At 40.4% G+C, this 21,675-nt stretch overlaps 1 protein-coding gene across 1 annotated transcript; it reads right to left on the bottom strand.

The window, feature by feature from the left end:
- Positions 1-4,729: 4,729 nt before the first annotated feature.
- LOC117758612 (AN1-type zinc finger protein 3-like) lies at positions 4,730-21,408 on the bottom strand. The gene is made up of 6 exons (XM_034580442.1): positions 21,021-21,408; positions 15,009-15,049; positions 14,129-14,332; positions 12,051-12,116; positions 10,433-10,648; positions 4,730-6,599 (listed from the first exon to the last, which is right to left on the bottom strand). The coding sequence occupies exons 1-6, from the start codon at positions 21,101-21,103 to the stop codon at positions 6,445-6,447; spliced, it is 765 nt and encodes a 254-aa protein (XP_034436333.1). The 5' UTR covers positions 21,104-21,408; the 3' UTR covers positions 4,730-6,444.
- Between the last annotated feature and the right edge of the window lie 267 nt (positions 21,409-21,675).

Raw genomic sequence — 21,675 nt, 5'->3', positions numbered from 1 at the left:
TCAAGGTCAAGGAAAAGTAGCCTTCTGACTTCCATTTGAAGGCATTTATTCTTCCTTCTCAACAAACTTTGGCTGAAGATTCCGGTGTGTTATGCTTGTAGTGGCGAATGGAGCCTCGAGCCCATCGTCAATCAGGATGAAGAACAGGCTACAGCGGTCTGGCAAACTTCTTTCCAACTCCACACCCTGATATTTTTTTCATTTATCAACTTGATATCAGCTCCAATGAAAAAGAGAACTGACTTCCCTTGGGGTAATTTTTTCAGACTTTGTGCAGCTTCCTCTGAAGATCACAAAAGGTTTTATTAAACTTTTTATCCAAATACATTATGCAGTAGTGGTCCCCAAGACTTTGATGTGTAAAATAGGTGGAGGTGCCCTTTAATCCCAGGTAAATAATGGCTGTACAAATTATGTATGATAGCTCCAGACTCAATAGTCTAATTTCAAAATGAGATACATCCATCATTTAGACGAGGAGCAATGTAAAAACACATTGTGTGAAGCAAAGAAAGTAGCTTGCTTTCCTTTAGTGACTAAATGGTTTGAAAAACAATGGGTTTTCAGGGAGTCATACTTCTTCAAAGATTAGTGTGAAACTGAGCTCATCATTTTTTGCTATTGGAAACCTGAAACCTTCTCTGGCTCTTCATCCATTACCGGCTCCCACTGTAATACACAGCTGCCATCTGTAATTCTTCATTAAAGTCTCATCCTTTCCACTGGTTTATCTCACACGCCTGAAGTCTGCCAGTTACTGGAATGAAGTGTGCAGTCAGCCTTTTCCTTAAAGGCCACATGGGGAAGAAATGTCCCGACTGAAGGTAATGGCTACACTGGGATTAGATCTTCCAGCGTTGCCGCTGATTTCCTCTTAAACCTGATCAAATGTCAGCAGCACGGCTGTTCCACACTCCTGCAGCAGGAGCCAACTTGTGCTGGTTAAAGCTGGTCAGGCTGGTAATGACAGGTGCTGCCATTATTAGCTGTGGTATGAGATGGGATTATGCGTCTTATATGTCTCTGGGTACACGCAAGGAATATTAAAGGACAAGCACTAATAACATAGATCGCATTAGCAGCAATGTATACCGGTGAATCTGAAAGTGATTTTTAATGATATAGATTTGGCTTATTTCATATTTCTTCACCAGACACTATTTTAGCAGTTAGCAGAAGTGTAACGTCCACGAGGGACTGGAGCAATAACTCATGCCGGGAATTTAATACCTTTCCAGGCCTCCATTTTCACACAAAGCACCAGAACTGATGTAACGGTTACCAGACTAGTAAACAAGTAAGCGGCACAGTGACTCACTGCCCTCTGCCATCTTATCAATGGCGTCATTGATGTCAAGTGCCGTAAGAATCTCGTTCTCTGTTGCCACAACCAAACATTCATCATTGTGAGGTGAAATGAGTCTGTGGAAAAAAGGTAGTTTCTCAATGACAATCTGTTATTTTGTTAATTTTTTCTTAATTATAAAGTTTGTCTAATTATTCACACAGTGGTAATGAGAAATCATTATTTTTTTAAGTCTCAATTTTGTCCTAGTTTCACACGCAGTTGTAATTTGTTATCATTCATTTTATTTATTCTTTATCAATGCTTCGTTCAGTTCGTTAATTTTGTGTATTTTCATGTTCGCAGACTGAACAAATGAGACATCCCATTTACAGGAAGGTTGCTATTATTTTGAGATCCTTCTAACACGCTCGTAACTTAGTGCTTGGAAACAATGTGCACCATGAAATGAGTGGAGGCTGGTTTGACTGCGGTCCTGTACTGCTGCACAGTGCGAGTGTCACCTGACTTACCTGGTCCCTTCCTGGCGAACATGTCGCTTATTTTGCAGTATTTAGCTGAATCTGAGGCAAGAGCTTTCCTCTTCTGAATTCTGTCCGCTCCACATTTCCTTTTCTTCTGACCACGACCTTCCATTTCGCCGGCGACTTGTTATAATGCAGTACTATCAGACGCAGGTGCACGGCTGCTACAACGATCCAGAGTCTGCACTGTCATGATCAGGGGATGGAGCCGATGTAGCGGGGGTCCCTCCAACTTACCCACTTGACCAAGTCTCAGCTGTCAATCATGACGTTTCACCCTGTTTTTATAGCATCAAATGACCAATTCAAACCAAACTTAACAAAAGAAACACTTACATACATCAGTATGATAAGAACTATCCCCAATGACATATTATAGACAAATTTATTAGACGTGTACATTGACTTTTTTGTTTGATCCATATCCCATCCAATAACATGGAGGAGGCCAGGTTTATTACCCAGACTGCAGCCAGCCACCAGGGGGCGATCAAGACACTTTGGCTTCAGTTTTGAAGTCTATGGTGAGTACACATTTCTGCTTGGTGCTGGGCAGCTAATGAATTGTGGGTTTATCTGAGCTTTTTGGCTGTAAACTGGAGAACAACCCTGAGCGGGGGGGCTGAACCAAAACAGGAAAGCTGCAGACAAGAAGACGAAAGCAATGAGCTTAAAGATGATTTAAAGTTTCGTAGAAATCTGAGCAGTATATTCAGGACTAAATGCATATTTTACAAATTTGAAGCATAATATTCCTGTTACAAATCTTTGATTTAAATGCAAATACTATGTTATTAAATCTGACATTAGTTGTCAACGTCTGTGTCCTTTACTTTCATAATAAATCAGGGAGCTACCTCATATGTGCTTAAAGGGATGTAATGCATCTGATGCAATTACAGACCTGCTTTCATGCTGACAAGCCCTAATCAGATTGAATAAGACTAGTAAGTGACCTTAATATTACATATGGCGCTGCCTGGAAAACAGCCTGTGACACATTAAACAGTGAAAACTCATCTGGCTCTTACATTGGACGTTGTTACCTTCCATTGGATTTACTGTAAACCTGAGATCATTCCTCCTCTGGTTTTTCACTGGTGCCTGCTTTTTGAACCACGTCAGCAGTTTCCTCTCTTGTGCTCAGTCACACTAGTGGTGTTTTGAGTGTGCATGTCTGGGGAGAGAAAGCCAGCGGGATAGAGTGATAACAGTCAAGACATGAAAGGAACAGATAGCAAGAGAGACAAAGCATTTAACAAGGCCTCATTCAATATGAGGACGATGTGGATAACTGACGGCAGCCAGTGATGGCAGTAAGAATGGCTGGCGTCCTTGTTTGTTGAGCTGTAAGGAGATTACTTACCACTGGCCACAACGTCTTATCCCCCAAATCCCTCTCGAACACTAGGCAGTCAGCAGCAAATACAGATCCTATGCTCCTTCTTGCCACCCAATCCTGGCATCGTGCTTCATCCTGTGTGTCAGGATATAATCAAGACAACATGGAGCACAAAGGAGAATACAGACGCTGAAATCCAAAACAAAGAGAGGGCTCTGAAAAAGCCTGAGGGGGACTTAAAAGATTAGAAAAGCCCCTCAGTGTATTCCAAACCAATCAAAAGCAGGGAAATGTGCACCCCTCATTAGAAATAAATAGAGGTCTGCATATGAGAGAAAAACGTATAATTCCCAAATTTTTATCCAAATGTCAGAAGTTCAGCATTTGCAGTCGTTATATGACACGTCAACATGCAGCATACCTTTTATAAATAACCCAAGAGGGGAAGTGGATGAAATAGAAGATATATATTTCAAGTAGTTTTTTTCGATAAAAACTAAACTATAAAATGTATCAGTTTTAGAAAATGTTGTAATTCTGCACGTCAGGTGACCCCATGTGTGGCTTAACACTGAAGCAGAGAAACCGACAGGATTGAAAATGTCTTGCTGCTTTTTAGAATGGGGACACACAGGTCAAGTTTAAAGATATTCTAAATGCTGTCTGTGGCTCAGCCCGGCTTCTCAAACTTTCAACCACCTTGAGAGAAGCCTCTATTACGACTAATTCACATTAAGGCGCTAACTTGTGTAGTTCTGGCTCCATTTGAAAGAGGAGGAGGGCGAGGGACTACGCTCAGGCTGGCGGCCGGCCAGGCTCAAACACTTGAAGATGTCTTTTGATCCCCACTACATATAGTGCGTTTTCTTTTTGTCCCCAACGTTAATTAGCGCAGCCGTCCCACAAGAATCATTGCTGCCGTCAGAAGCCTCTTTAGTTAGATTTCTCCATTAGCGAGCACACACACACACAAGCACACACGCAAAACACGCTCAAACAGATTTGTTAAGTAAATGAGAGTGGCTTTATAGCAGCCCTCTGTGAGCAGTAAACAGACGTTTACATCACTGTAAAAAAAAAAACTGGCAGGATGTTGGGACATGGCCAAGACCCAGAGACATGTTGCAGGAACCACACTACATACGTGCATTCATTAAAAAACAATCAAGGTGCAAAATATGAACAGATGTTCACTCTACTGCCACATTTCCCTTACAGAGTGCAATGGCAAAATCAGACCAGAGTGGAGGGGGGAAAAAAAACATGGTAAGTCGGCTAAAGTCTCACAAACAATTCTTAATCTTCCCATCTGTCTTGTCAATAAGTACACCAGAGATTTCCACACTTTGTCTAATCCAATTTATTCTTTCTCAGTAAAAGAAAAACTTGGAAAGGGGAAGCAGAGGGTAATGCAATGGAAACAAAAATTCAGAATTTTCCACGTTCATCTTCCCATCATGACATTACAACCAAAACAAAGGCAGCTCTACACTAAAGTGTAACTAAATCTGCAATGCAAAAAAGGGTTAAATAAGGTTTTCCATAAGATACAGAATATTTTTTTCATTATGCATTTTCTGCTCATTCTTTCCACGAGGAACACATTGAGACAGGAATTATTTGCTGATTTCAACTCGCTCACCCCATCCCTCTTTCGTCATCTTCAGCAAAACAAGAAAGACAGTGGTGGAGAGGCAGTGAGGAGAAAAGGAGGGAAAGCAGAGCAATCAATAAAGAGGAAGATGAGAAAAGGAAAGTCAAAGGCAGGAGGAGGATGTGGGCTCATCATGCCAGCAGGAAATTAAAGCATGGGGCAGAGGGAGGAAAAAAGGAGCATTTAAGTACGGGGAAGAAGAATGAAACCAAAATAATATTAAGTCTTGTTTCAAAGCTATTGGGAGAAATGACCTTAAACAATGTCGATAAGTGAAATGAAGGGCTAAGAAGTTAAGAGGAAACCTGAACAGCAACAAAGTCCAACAGGCATCTCTGAGTGATGCTCTGCCAATTTCTGCTTCAGTCCAAACTCTGCCGCCGCCTTTCACTTTGCCTGTTTGTGCTCAAAGAGAACAACAGCTAAGCACATAAAACAACTTAAGGTGATGTGAGGATGTGTACAATGCAGACGTTCCAGGTCCAGTCATAAACCATACAAGCACACTTTAATGTCCACGTCCTGTAAATGTACTTCTTCCTGAAGTTTGCACACATCCAGCACACGTAATCCACATGTTGCGGAAATAAAGACGATGGCTGCGAAGAGAAAATGTCTTCACGTGGAGGATAAGGAAGATAAAGGTTGAGACAAAAAAAGGAAGACAGAGAAAATCCTCGACAAATTAAGTCTTGGATCAATCACATCCCAACGTTGAAGACAGATCTGTGTGCAATCCAAGGACGAGTAGCTCGCGGTTCCCACTATCGGTGTGTGTGTGTGTTTGAGTTGGGCTCACACTGCGGCTTCTGAATTTGGATTTCATTGTTTACAACGGGAAAAACAACTTCACAACGATCTGAAGACAAAGGATTGCCTGGTTTGAAGGTGAGAAAGAGTTGTTGGGAGGAAGGGCAAACAATGGGCTCTGATATCCTGAAGTGGATGATTACCAGGTGTTTGTGTTTCTAAAGGTTAAGGATTAAAGGTGGAGGACGGCCAGGGGGTAAGACACTGACTTAAACCGAGGCCGGCTATCTTGGTTTGCTTCACAAAGTCCATGCTTGGCGCAGAGTAGAAAGCAGCTCTGTCTGACTTTGAGGTAAAGAACAGTCCATTAACAGCGCCAAAGCAAAAGTGTACACAAAGGGTGACCATCCCTTACTCCTCGATCCTCGTCATTCTTTGTTGTTGGGTGTTTTTCTTTTTCATTTTTGAGGTAAAGAGTACAGTCTTAAACTGGCTTCCAGGACAAATGTTTGTAATTCCTCTCTTCATCCGTTAATTCGTTCTTGCTCCACTCACACTTGTGAAGTCAGGAGCTTGCAAAAAATGTGGAGAGGATATTTCCTTAACTCTTTTAATGTTCTTTTATTCCTGGGTATGAGTATTTTCCAAAAGGCATCTTAGCAGCAGGGATACGATCAAGCAAACAGAAGCTGGAAACGACCCAGATATGGGGAAACAGTGGGATGTAAAAAGAAAGGAGCATAATTTAAAGAAACAAGTGGAGGTTTGTATCCAAAAAACCTGCAGAAATCTTGAAAAATAAGAGACCCAAAAAAAGATAAATCAAATCCCTGTTAGTGCCAAGATACTGTCTGATCGCTGAGATTCTTCAGGAGCATTCCTCCCCGATGCGCTGGCATGAGCGGCCCACCTTGCGGTCGAGCTTGACCATCTTCAAGACAGCCTCCTGACGACCACGGCCCAGGTGGTCAAACAAACAATCGTGTTGCTCCGGGAGCCGGTGGAGCATACAGAAGACGTAACCTGGAGGGTGGGAGAGAGAAAGAGCAGTCAGTTGGACAAGTTCAGTGAAGGTACGAATATCACTTCTGCTGCAGTTTAAACTTTTAACAACTTGAATCACAAACAGAACAGAATATCACAAGATATACTCTAAATGAACTAGAGCTTGATCGATTTATCAGTCGGCTATATGGAAAACGGCTGATATGAGGCTTTATTTAATATCTTTACACACCAGTTTTTTTAACAATTACATTTTCTACACATGTCAAAAAAGAAAGATAAGCATCATATTAGCAATATTCATATTATAAATACTTTATGTTGAAATAGCTTGCAAGACCATAGGTTTGTTATAACCCATTTGTTGATTCCTTTATTTTTGGTGTTGGGTGTGGAGCAAGGCAGGTAGACAAAGACTGGTTAGTGGACAACCTGGCACACACCTGAGACACCCAAGGAGCAGAGCAGCTGACGGCGGGTGTCCACCCAACAAACCTCTGCTCGAGACAGTAACCCAGAGACTCTTTTCACTACTTCACTGTGCACAGGGTCACTTTCCCATCACTTCTGAACTGAACCCATACCACATCCTGAAAGCTGGCCGAGTTGAGCCTGCCATGCCTGGAGGGGGCGCCCAACAGAACCCATCATGGTTCACGGGCCTGCTTGAGTATTTAATAAGCTCCCTAGTCAGACAGTCTGTCTGCACATTGGTAAGTGAGGCATACGATTCAAATGAACTGCATACACTGCAGTGACTGACTTAAATGTTACCAGGTGAATGTGAAGGAACTAGCCAACGAGAATAAGCCTAGCATTTGAAAGTAGCGAGCAAGGCTAAGTTGTGTTTGACAGGGTCAAGCATCTTAGATACAAGAGTTTGGATACGACGGAGAGCAGATAATATTCACGGCCTTTCCATGAGTGTTTAGTTACCAGAGAAGACAAGCTCATCGCCTCCTCTTTTGACTCCATTGAACAAAGGCAGACACCCCTCATTTCTCTCACTGACTCCGTCTCTTCTGTAGCGCTCTCAACAGAAGGCCCCGCCGCTGCAGGAGGCTCGTTAAGCTCAGAGAAGCTCGTTAGCGCTCATGGTTTTAAATTCATTCATTAATACACATAATAACACTGCTGGCGCTCGATGAGCAGCGATGAAATGCCCAGTTTGACAGCTGGTTGCTATGCAATTACAAGTGATTACAGTTCACACAATGGGAGTGTAAGGGAGAAAGTTGTGTAACGTTTGAGTGTATTAAAAAGGGATGGGTGTAGTCCTTGCTTACTGCAACTGATATTCCCTCCAGACATTAATTTGTCAAATAATTTAGCAGTACAACAGATTTCCATTCCACCATTTGTCCTATATTTAACAAGTCCCACTGATAATAAGCCCCACATTTAGAAGTCGTTCATGACACTCCTTTCGAAGTTAGGGATATGAGACCATGATAGTTACTCCAGTAGACACCACACACCAACCATTTTCCACCAGGCGCCTGCCGACGTTTTGTAACTTTACAGTGAAATGGGTTCAGTTTTTAAATATCAATGACCTGGAGTGAAATTTAGTGAGTGGAAATGTGCTTTAGGGTTGTATAATGAAGACTGTCTTTGTAAGTCAAATTTGTATATGTTCAAAGTTTTTATTGAGTACTATTAAAGATGTTTAAAATATTTATTTTTCCTGAAGGTGGAAATGAAGAAAAGCTATTTCACAAAAGTGAGAGCAAGCTGAACAAAAGTCATCCACATTATTTGGTGCTGATTGGCTAAAATCAAGAATCTTCCTTAACATTATGGAGGAGGGACGATTGCTGCACTTGTCATGTGACAGGACTTGATTGTAAGCAGGCAAAAGTTGGAATAATTCTGAAGGTATAATTAAAGATTATCTATTCATTGATTAAAGATTATCTATTCATTTTTTTATTTGGATTATGAAATTAAAGCTCTAGTTTTTAATGTTATTCTGATAAAAACAACTCTTATCATGAATTTACTGTGAGGTTATCGATGGTGCTATGCAATGAGCATTTAAGCCTAAAAAACTCGACCAGTTTGATGACATAACAGCTCCCACCTGGAGCAGCACAATGCTAACAGCTGTTCTCTTCTGCAAAGAACAGCCTGTCTATCTCAAGCCACAGTTTCTTTCTAAAAAAATGCTACAAGGTTTTTGAGTTTTCCTCCAGAAACAATAAATACTCTCAAATTCTCCGAATCAAACTGTCAAAGAAAAGTCAAAACATTTTCCGAAACCCAAAATATCAAAACAGCACCACTTCCCATTTCACAGCATGATTCATAACTGCAAAGGTTAATGAAAAATTCCAATTTTTTGCAAGTTCTGCTGCGTAAACGAAATTTTTGCAGACGGATGGACGGAAATATTGATTACCCTGCATTAAATGTCGGGGGGGATAAAAAATGCACATACACATATTGTACAGAAATACTTGAAACATAACCAGTTACTGGAGTGGGAACATTGATTAATAGACTGACTTTATAAGTGGTTTTCATCATCCCTGCTGCTGCACAACTTGCAGCCTGCTGGCAAGAGAAAATGGATTGCAGCCATTATGTGACTAGAATGTACCGCGTGACTGAAAGAATATTAACATACAGGAAATCCAGAATACCACGCCTTGTTTTCCATATTTGGAACAGACCAAATTCATAACATGGAAGTTAATGTTTTAAACAAATGTCAAATAGGTTACTGCTTAAAGTATTGGATTGGATTCAGCTACTACTACGTTTACCCCTGAAGTGTTTACGTTTTGTGGACGCAAACACTTCACCCACCCCTCCATCGGCATAGGGGTGAGTAGATAATGAGTGAATTATCACTTTTGGGTGAACTATTCCTTTAAGGAAAAGATAATGTAGGTGTTCTCAAATCAGACATTTTAGGACTATTGCTTTCAAAGAAAAAGACAATGAAAGTTGGGTCTCCATGTTAGAGGAGAGCTTGTTTGACTTAATCATCTTTTTATGTTGCCGTGCTTTTTGTGTGTGTGAGACTCACATCCCGTGAGTTGAATATCACAGTCACTGTGCAACAGCAGAAGTCGACTGGGTGTGACAGCATAAGATCAGACACTGCGGTGGAGCTATCGTTTCTTTCCCCATTTACAGTCTGAAAAGTGGTTGTGCTATCAACTCATTATCAGACCTTCTTGGCTTACACTCTGCACAACCATTAGCACAGTAATCTGCAATTACTGCAGTAGTCAGAAATCACTGTAATTGCCACCATTTCCCCTTCAGTCTGTGAAAAGCATGTTTTCATCGTAACCGCTGAACTATTAAGGATGGATGGCCCGTGCACTAAGCTGTGCCTGGTGGAAAAAAAGGAAAGTCAATTTCCAATTTAGAAATTAGTGTGTGGGTTTAAGCAGATGGTCTTTAAGCAGTGAAGAGCTGTGACTTTTTAAGTACTTCAATTTGTATGCAAACAAGTTGATTAGCAAACCAAGTATTGGTTTAAACTGCATTAGTGTTTGTGGTAATTGGCTTATGTTTTATGTGCAATGTGAACCATTCAGGCTTCCTGTAATGGCCCCCCTAGGCTAGCAGAGGCACTATGGCCATCGACATTCCTGTCAACACCACAAACACACGTGCAGGCGTTAGATGCATTTAACTTCATAAACCTATGACCAAGTTAACTAACATTTATTTATGTACTGTGCACATGCAACGTACAAAAACAAGGTCATGAATAACGGCTGTCACTAATTCATGTGCAAGCCATGACGTGTGAGGTATTAGCATATGTCTTTTCATTGTTCACACTGTGTGTTCGAATGCATGTTCATGTTTACAGAGTTGTATCATCGTACCACAGCGACAGGAACCCAGCTCTTGCTGAACCAGCTCCAGTTTGGTTTGGCAGCGGTGGCAACGTTTGCGGCTCCGCTGTTTGGAGCCACCGCGAGACGAGGATGAGGATGACGACGCAGACAAAGATGACGACGATGATAAAGACTCCTCACTCTCTGGCACCACACCCACCCTGGCTCGCTTCTCAGGTGAAGCATCGCTTTCTGACTCAGAGGCTGCAGACCAATATAAGCACATACAAAAAAAATAAAGAGAGAAAAAGCTATTACTTACACTACAACAACATATTTTTTACCCTTAAATTTTACATTGATCACATTTTTTATTGCTCAAATAAATAAAAAGATACATCCTCGATGAACGTGGATCATGGTACTGTAGTACAACTAAAAGTCAGGAGCCCGGCTAAATGACTTTCAGAAAATGAAAAATCTGTTTTATGTTTCTAAAAAATACAAAAGCATGTGAAGGTTAATCGACCTGCTAGAAATGGTTTTAAATAATTAGTCTAGCAATGGATTTGCCTGCTCCAGCTTTTATCATTCCCATAACCACGTGAATCCAGAGAGTATTCATCTCCGACTGGAGCTTTGACTAGAATTTCAAGAGGAAAACAATTCTCCAATAATAGGCTCCATAACATTTCATTTAATATAGAAGACATTATCTCTGATTTAGTGAGCTCTGAAACTGCAAGAGAACAGATGATGGCACGCAGGGACAAAAACACCTTTGTGTTAAATAAAAAGGTGCTTTGGAGATTAATGGTTCTGCTGCATTAGATTAAATTCAACCCAGCACCTGAGACAGGAAGAGCTTGTAGCAAATTTCCAATGGTCGGCTGGAATTTCAACTCAGCTTTTTTCATCAATCCTGCAGACTTTTTCCCCCAGCCCGGCGGAATGCAGATCAGTGCTCAATAAATCTCTGAGAACTAGGCCAGGCTGAGGCAGCCAGATCCTCCTAGCCTTCACCATCGATCCCTCTGTGTGTGTGAGTATGTGTCTCTGTACATGTCCAAGTGCATGTTGTGGAAAAAAAAGGTAAATCTCTGCTGCCAATTTACACAGGCTGGAAAATCTAATTTAACTGTTAGTCAACAACTGGCAAGTTTTTTTTGTCCAAAAAAATAAAAGAAATTTGAAGCCAAAACATTTTTACTTATATTTAATGATATTGTATTGATATTGACAAATAATGTATAAAAGACTGGTAAAGCTTACATATATCCAGACTTTAAAAACATATATAGAAAGAGGTAAAAAAGTGAAACACCCATTCAGCCAGAGCATAAGATTGAAATGATGCTGTGTGTGCACAAATGTTATGGTATGGTGCTCACATGATCCCGCTGCATCAGACAAGGGATCAACATGTCCATGCACCGTTTCCTCACCACGCCTACTCTGCAGTTGTCCTAAGTCATGTGCGGGTGTTCATGTGTGTGAAGGCAGCAGCACATTGTGTCAGCTAACAAGGTGAAAACACCATAAGGAGAAATATGCACTTGAAGAGAGTCAGCAGGGTTTTTTTTAAAAGCCAACTCGTTTCAATGTCGTCAATATTACTGGGTCACACAATGTAAAACAAAACAAAGGACATCACACTGAGGCATACCTGACTCAAAGGAGCGTTTTGTGGGGGTGGAGAGTGACCCAAAGACTGTGTCTGTGCTGGATACTTCTGAGAGAGAGAGAGATAAAGTGAGCAAAAGGGAGGCAAAGAGAGAGAAAATGAGAATGAAAAATGGAAGTAGAGAGAGGACATAAGGACGTTAGTTTTTTCCTTTTAAAACTTTATTGAAATTTCTCTCATAAAAGGTGTCAAACTAAATTAAATGCACCTTGATATTGACTTAGAACAGACCAATAAATAACAATTAATAGAGATGCAAGTTGTATAGAAAGTCATAAAAAGCATGGACCTACATATAAACAATCACATGTTATCACAATATGGAAGCCAAGCAACTGTGAACGCTTGTGATCGACAGATAAGGTCACGTGTTATAAACAGCTTCATAAAAAAAGGTTATCCTTAAAGTCACACAGTTTATAATCGCAACAGCCTGAGGAAACAGGCTGCAGAAGAGTTTTCTGCTGGTTGCCTGGATACTCTGGTACCGTTTTCCACATGGAAGCTACATAAAAAGACCGAGACTGGGGCGTGTGGAATCCTTTATTAAACTCTGAGCTTTTTTTTCCTCCCCCACAGCGACAGATATCTGTGACAGGGAAACTGCCGCATGCACACTGAAGCCAGCCGACAGACAGCTGACTGTGGGTGGGGGAATTTTATTTGTATTTTATATCAAATAAAAGTCTGAGACCTCTGAAAGGGAAAGAGGTCTCCACTGTATGAGCCATGTGATCCTGACACAGTTATAAAAGTTAATTTAGAGTTCAATACTAGAAAAAGTCACATGGAGACATTTCCTTTTGAAAAACTAGAGGGGTTCTCAGCAGAGTGCTTACTGTACCTCCACCAAGACCCAACAGTCCCCTTCTGAAACCACATTTAAATTCACAAGATACAAGTTTTGATCTGCACCAAATTGTACACACTTAAATATCAGTCCCTGAAACATGCCGGATTTTTTCATGAAGATCCATGAATGTTTCTCTGAGAAATCAATGAGAATGTTAAAAACTTCAAAAAATCCTGGATCCTGATTCAGACCCAAATTTTATTGATTCTTTCTTGGCCCAAGTCCCATCAAGTTTCGTGAACATTTTTTTTAATGGAATCTTGCTTACGAACAAACAAACCAACGAACAAATAAACAGACGGAGTGAAAGCGTATCCTCCTCGGCAGAGCTAATAAATACCGCAATTCTGCAACTCTGCTAATTATAAACCACATGTCATGCCATGGTTGAGTAGTGATATTAAATATTTCCTTAAGAAATAAGCTGGTATTCATTTCTTTCTGTTAGTCATATGAGTTCATGGTAAAATGTATGCATATTAGTCAAGGAGGAAGAATAATTCGACCAAACCTGAACCATAGCTGTCCCAGTCCAAAACACAAAAACATTTCAAGTAACAACAAAAGATGCAACACAAGGTGTTTATCATTCATTTTATAGGGTTCTTTACTAAACATTTTACTTGTGACTGTCTTAGAGTGAAATTAGTTTGTTTTATAAGATGATCTGTATCTAAATCAAAATAATCAACAACCTCTGTATATTACTACAAAAAATAAACTCCAGCCTGAACAGAAAAAACACAAACCTTTTCACAAGCTCCACACATCCATTTGGTGGCCACTTTATTGTCCTGTCCTGCATCGGCCGCCAAAAATAACCTTGTCACTGTATAGTGATGACAGATGCCCTGGCACTTGTAGGTGTCCTCTTAAAACCTTCACTTGTGAATAGATACCCTTTCCTATCATTTTCACTATCTGTGCCATGAGGACAAATATAGCCAGGACAGGGGCACTGCAGAAACTAGCAGTCTTCTACAGACAGAAACACTGGACAATTCTGAGCATGTTACACTACATTCACATTCTGCACAGGCGTGTTTGATTAGAAATGCTCTACTATCTAGGTTCAAAGAAAACGGAGGAAAAGACTTATCAATGAACTCTGACACATCTGAAATAATAAAGAGGACTTGGTCCATCTGAGCTGAAAAGCAAACCTGATAAGATTCATTTCTCACTACTTAATTAACTGCTCTCTTACCGTCCTGAGCAGGTAGAGATGTCACTCCCATCTCTCCTGGTGACGGCTCCTCTGACGTGTTCGGCATCGACATCAGTGACTGACTAATGCTGCCGTTTGTTTCATTACAGAAGATGTCTGCTTGGCTGCTGCTGCTGCTGCTGCTGCTGGAGCTTGAGGAGGCCTTTGGGGCACAGTCATTGTCTGGCTGCTTCTTCTGAATGTCTACAAAAGAAGGGCAGATGGTGAGACATTTGCACGCACATATTTGAAAGCATCTATCTGTTGGTGTATGGAGTGGTTGTTCAGTTGGACAGTGGGCCAAACAAGTGTGTCATTGAGAGAACTCTGGTGCATCAAAGGATGATGATCAACTTCAAACAGAAGCAGTGGCACACTGTGAGCACTGTTCTAATTTTATGTGAATGGACACATCATTTTCTACTATAACCTCTAACACTGATTGTATTAAAGGATGAAATGAAGCACAAGGTACAAAATATTCTGATGAAAAAAGATATGCAAAAGTCCAACTCATGAAAGTTTCTAAGGAGAAGAGCCTGATACATCATCATCAGTATCTGCGTTAATGTTTGCTGATATGCAACTTTTAGTTTACAGAATGAACAATGCAGAAAAGATGTGAATACAAACAATATGTTTAATTTCTTAATTCAAGTTGAATATATATTTGGTTGCATTTGTATTTGTTTGTATTCATAATAACGTTCATGGTTGAACTGTAAAATATTCAATATTCTCAATTACATTTCTCTTTTATAAGGATTTGATGATGACATCTTAGGTATCCAATTTACATATACATTTTCTACATTTGTTTTACGCTATAATATCTGTATCAGCATTGACCAAACAAACACACAGCAGAAAAATAACTTACCTGCAAAACATTGTGAGCAAAGATTCATGTTTTTGCTCGACCTGATGAAAAGAGCAGAAAGGCAAAGCACATGTGTTAATCAAAAACAGAAGTCGTACATTTGTGTGAGAGAGTTCCAGAAAACTGCAGAATGGGATGCAAAAGATACAAGTGCATTTTACTGGTTGTTATCCAGACATAAGGACTAACGCGTTTCCACAACCCTGAGTCCGAGACTGAAACTTAATTTCTCATATGGGATCCCGGTAGTAGAGTTATACATAATTCACTGAATGCAAAGCTGCCATGCTATCAGGCCGTTGAGGGGTAAGTAGGAGGCGAGACAAAGTCAGCTGAAATTTGACTTAAGTTATTTTCTGTCTTGCAACCATTGCAGTAATACTAAATAGGAAATGAAAAACAAGAAGCTACTTGGTCATACAGTATGAATGAAAGTATTTGATCCTTTAGATGTTGTCTGCCTGTCTGATGTAGATTTCTAACAATTATTTTGTCTAAGAATGATATTTAATTCATTATTTTGCTAACTTTTGACAAAGATGTGTCATAAATTGCATTTTACTTATTGTATTGTATCAGAAATTTAGGTCCAAGCTCAATTGGATCAGGTGTCCGAATCCCTCACAAACAAATGCTGATTCTAACATTGATTTCTAATTGCGAATAAAGATCATTAAAGCCTCACTGATTTCAGTGGCACAACTCTTTCACAGCAGATGGCTCTGGCTTTCCTCAGAGAGGGCTCCTCTCATTTCCTCTTCAGCCCTCGTCCTTACTGGCTGCGCATTGACCGTGACGGTCACTGCTATCAGTCACATTCTATTTATTTTGGGCGCTTCGTTGAACACCTTTGTCCTCATTTCTAAATGTAGGGTCAGCCGCAGTCAACCTGAGGGCTGTCTGTCAGTCGCCCGGTGTGTGGTATTAGGTAGAAAAGAGAAAGGGGAAAGAAAGAATTGAGGCATAGAAGAGAAATTTCATCATGACACACAGGCAGGAAGGAAGCCTGCACTGGATAAACAAGTCATATCCTGTTGTCAACCTTACAAATCGCACATTAATTGGGGAAATAAAAAGGGTGAGAGGAAACATGCAGAACAGAAACACCTACATGCCTGTTAAGCAGAGTGAAGTTTAAACAGAGTGCTCCACAATCAATCTGTTTCATACTTGGCCCACTGCTGTTACTAATGAGAACGCCTGATTGGAACAGACAGGAAGACAGGCTGCGTAATTCAGTTTGACTGACACAAGGGAGCAGAGGCTTAGATGGGTGATAAATGTTTTGAGGGAATTAAGTGCTATGAAACACTGTACTGACATAATCGGTTAAATAAAAAACAACTTCAGAAATACAGATGCAAGTCTGTTAATAAAGTTTTCTCAGGCAGACGTTATTAGATGATGGCTTATCAATAAGGGGTGGGGAAAAGTGACAGAACGGCTGTGTTACGGGGGAGAAGAGATAATAACTCTGCAGTTCTACATTCACATTAAGTTTTTGTCAAATTTAACTAATTTGAACATAATCAATTTGTGTAGTAATTTCACAATTAATTAGTAATTTCTTAAGTTGGTTCAACAAATTTATTTTTGTCAGTGTAGCATTTAGGGAATCCTAAATCACAAGGAATATGTTTTACAGTGCCTAAATTAATTTTTGCTTTCTAAGTGGTACACATTGGAATACATTTCAAGAGAAATGGTTGCATTGTCCTTCATTTTGTCTGAAGTAGGGCTGCAAATTATGACCATTTTTATTATCTTATTTTTATCATTATTATTCGATTAATCAGGATATGATCTGATTAATCGCATGGTCTTTGAAAGGTCAGCAAATTAGGAAAAATGCATATTATGTGACTATATAAAAATATCTTGTTTTGTCACAACAGCCCAAACCCCAGGTATATTCAGTTTACTATAACAGCCGACTGAAAACTAGAAAATGTTTACAATTGAGGAGGTGGAAACCCTGACTGAAACACTGACTTTCTGATACATTTCCCACCAATTTTAACGCATTAACATTACAATTTATGTAGATGTACATTAGCCAGGAATATGTTGGTGGTATTAACAGTCGAGTGTAGGGTGGAAACTGACCACGAACCCTCCGTTGTGTCTTCTGCACAGTGAAAAGGGCAATCTGTCACTACAGTGGCATTAAAAGTGTACTCTTAAAGGTCTAAAGTCTGGAATTGCAAGTATTATGCGCCAACAGCATATTATTACTTCTGCAATCAGCCTCTGCCAGTTATGCAATCGATACCTCTATACAACAAATTATTATACATAGCAATATAGGGCTAAATAATACACTAATGGATTAGGCAATTACTTAAAGAATCCAGCAATTCTCTATTTGAAACAGCGATCTCCATTACTTTTCAGTGTTATACAGCTTTTATGCTAAAATGAAATCATTACAGGAAGAAGGTTTGAATTTTAGGAAATATGTAAACCACATTTTGGCCATGTATATAAATATGATGCACAGGAACCCCTTTAACTAACGATATAATTTAACTTTGTATACACTCTACCATATATATGCATATATATACACAACGAGGTGGTGTGTCAGCTAGTACAGATTTTATGTTGTGTTAATACTATGGTAACTATACCTTTAATTTCTTTGAATGTATAATGCTATGCCCAGCAACGTTACATTGTAAATCACTGAACAAGACTACTCTCTGGAAAATTGGATTTATATCACCTTTACTTCAGGATATTAAAGTCACCAGATTAGCTGCAAACAGTCCCTCTTATCTGGTTATTTAACATATAATCTCTTTCTAAACAGATTTTCATTTATGTTTTGTACACCACAAGACAGTATATTAAGCTGCCACATGTACCAGAACAGGAAATCATACTTGCCTATCTGACATTGTAAATAAGACTGAATATAGAGTCACACGTGAGTAAATTTAATGTTAAAGGAACAGTATCAAAGCAAAGCAGCTTACCACGGTAGCAGCAAACTGTGACTTTTCTGTGTGTTTGGACATGACAGAGATACAGGGCTGCTCAACTTGCTGTGTGTGCGACAAGTCCCAGTTAAGCTGCACATGTCGGCCTTGACAAGGATTTGCACCGACACATGCACACAATTATCTGAGACGAACACAAACAATCCACACCTGCAGGGGCAAGTGATGCAACGTTCAAACACAACACGTTCAACACATCTGTGATGAGCCACACATATATTAGGTTTATCCTTTCTGCAAATAAATACAGTCTTCTCCACCTTATTAGGCAATTAACAGGGTTGAGAGACCACTTAGATCAATTAGGCCCTGTTCCGACATGGCATTAACATCCTTGTCGGACGATGCAATCACGAGTTGACAGCGATGAGTACATCAGTTCACACCTGATATCAGAATTCATCTCGAGTGACCACTTGTCATCACTCACTTCCCCGCTCCATATGCAAATCAACACGTAGGCTACATCAATGCTGTTTGCAAAGACTAAATGTGGTGTTGTTTTTAGCCAGTCCGACTATGACAGACAGGTCTGTTGCTAATGAGAGTTTGTGGACATGTCTTTCTATAGTTGCGAGGACAAATATTGGTTCAAACTGTTGTGAGAACATTTTTGGCCGCCCTTCACAGCTTCAAAGTGTTTCTTGAGGGTTAAGACTTAAGGATTATGGATAAGTTAGGTTAACGTTAAGTATTAAGTTGTGATGGTTAATGATAGGTTACAGGGAATTAATTATTTCGATGAAAAATGTGTGTGAGAGAGACAAAAAGTGGGAAAGGAGAGATGAGCAAATCAATGTGATTTACAGAGCTCTACAAGGAAAAAATAAAATGTTACCCCTTTGAAATACTAGAAAATAGGAAATGTGGTGGTCAATGTTGATACTGTGGTGGACCAACACAAATAAGTCAACACATGGGAAACACTGAAAAGTGTGAAAGTATTTCTGAAACTGTAGCAAGCAAGAGGATGTCAGCTGAGAAAGCGGTTCTTCACAATCTGCTTCTTCATTTCACCATCATACTAAAACACCATCAGGCAGCATTTAAAAAAACAACTTACTGGTGTTTCCTACCATTTTTTCCATTCCAATTCTAATGACTGTTTGTAACTTCCCTTATCCTAGGATTTGATCCAAGGGCCCTCACACTTTCCAAACAAAGCTTACAAGGAGAGGTGGCTTAGGTATGAAAACTGCCTGTGCAAAAATCCTGTCAAACAGTACACTTAGAGTCTACAGATAAAAGTCACAAAAAAACAGTAAAGTGCACAAAACAAACCCTAAACTTAGACTTTGCAAGAGGCCTTAGCCCACACCACAGTATTTGGCAAAGAATTGTGAAGCTAGAAAGAGGCAACAATTGCTATTCCAACTTAAAACTGCAAAGACATGGATCACTATTTGCATGGTCAAGAACAGGTATGATTATAGAGTAATGATATGCATCTCAACATGAAATAACCTCTACCAGGAGATAGGATTTCTTAAGATCATGTCACTAAGCCCAAGTCTCTGGTATTGAAATCTGGGGACAGATATCATTTTAATAGTAACATATTTGTGTGACATTATTCTTGTGCTTATCCAGCCAGTGGGTGGTTAAGATGTCACCTCCAACAGATCATCCCCTTAAATATGCAAATAGCGAATGAGGTACTTAGTGTACTAAGGCAGCTCTTATAGCTTATATGAATAAAAATGTGGGGAAAAAACATGATCTTCAGCCAGTCTGGTTAGGTGCCACAGTATATCACTCATTTCCAACCAAGCTGAACATTAGGAATAAAGCTAAGTCCAACAAATACCCATTATATGTGTTAACATACAATGTACACAAAAACCTCTATCTAAAGTGGAACCTTTATTCCCAACTTGGTTATAATAAAATTATACAATATTATAATATTATAGATGCAAATGCAAGTTCATGTAGCTTGAAAGTGTCATTTGAATTTATTGTATTGTATTACTTAGTGATGTTCCGATACCGACACCAGCATCGGAATTGCCTCAGATACACCTGCTATTTTCTTTTCCTGGAAATCACTTATTCTTTTTCAGTTTTGAGGGATGGCCCCTAATTGAAATTGATTTTATTTCTATAAACTATGGCTGCAATTTAACAGCTATTTCAAAGAAATAATTGTCGTGTAATCCTGGATTAATGTATTTATGTCAAACTAGAAAAGGGTTTAACCTGAGCCAGGCTATTCAATATACAATATAAACAATGAATCATCACTTCCATAGCAGCATGCGGCTATTAAAGTATGTTATATGAGTAATTATTTCTCAAATACACTAGTATGGGTTAAGTACTTGGTATCGACCGAGGTATTGGAATCTGTATCAGAAATTGAAGAATAGTATAAGAATAGCTCTAGTATTACCAATTACGTGTCAATTTAAATCATGATTACTGCTGCAAATGTGCTTTGTGGGTGTGTATGCATTTCATAATCATAAAAGATACCATTGCTTGGAATAAATATCTAATAGATACAGTATGTTGGTCTGTTATGAGTGTGTTGAGCTGGGGAGAATGGATGTGTCCCAACATATACAATGTACACATGAGGATGAATGTGCTAAGGAAACCTTTCACAAACACACTAAGCTGATGTGTTTGTTTTGGCCTTTAATCAAACCTGAACAAAAACACCAGTCTATTTCCCACCACAGTCCAGCTGGCGGTTGAACCCGAGCCATCTGCTTCCTTTATGAACTCAGTGCTTTAACAATCCGGTTTTTATTAGCGCTGCCCCACCTGTCACGTTACCTGGAGGGCTTATCCCTGCCCTGCTCCCTGCCTCCACGGGGGGGAAGCTTACCGAGGGCGGTTGGTGTTAGCTAGCGGCTAATGCTACAAAACAATGGGGAGGAGGGGGGAGCAACAAGAAAAGCAGCTCATCCCTGTTTGAGCTTCTGACGCTAGCGGCTAGCCCCAGTGCTAGCTGTCGGGGGAGAGAGGTTTCAAAGCAAGACATTTCAGAGGTGTTCCTTCTTACCCCCAGAATCCACAGGGGCAGCGCGGCGGTCTAACGCTGACGTTACTCGGCGGCTTGCTGCCCTCGCTCCCCGTGTCCCCCATGTCCGTCTCCTCCGTGCGAGGCTTCTCCGCGAAGCAGGTGAATCCGGGGATGGAGTGAGGGCCTCGTATTTGCGTGTAGATTCCCCCTCTGGCTCTGACGGGACCGGAGCTGAAACCCCGGCCGGATTGTCCTCCACACTTTCGCGAGACGAGGAACGTGTCGCCGACACGAGCGGCACCGTGCTCCGCGGAAGGGGAGCAGTTTAAATCGGCATCGGGACACCGGAGCCGTCGGAGGCAGCGACGGACAGAAGCACCGGGGAATCCTCTGGGCCGATCAGCTGCAGACAGGGACAGACCACTGCCGCGGAGGGGGGCGTGTGGGGGGAAGTGGGCAGACAAAAGGTGAACTCGTGTGTTTGTGCTGAATAAAAAGTGACACAAATACAGTTGTGCTCATTTTAAACGTCGCAGACGAGAAGTGCGACGGGAACCCGGGCAGTGATGGTTGGTTTTGAGAAGTAGTTGTACTCTGAAGTTACAATGGTACGATCCATACAAAACTACAAATAGAGCCCAAAACACTGGTCTTGTACGGTGCAGTCAGTTTGGTTAGCAGAGGTATTTTAAGA

Source organism: Hippoglossus hippoglossus, chromosome 3, assembly GCF_009819705.1.
Source record: "Hippoglossus hippoglossus isolate fHipHip1 chromosome 3, fHipHip1.pri, whole genome shotgun sequence".
Classification (NCBI taxonomy): Eukaryota; Metazoa; Chordata; class Actinopteri; order Pleuronectiformes; family Pleuronectidae; genus Hippoglossus; species Hippoglossus hippoglossus.
This window is presented reverse-complemented; position numbering and strand designations above follow the sequence as displayed.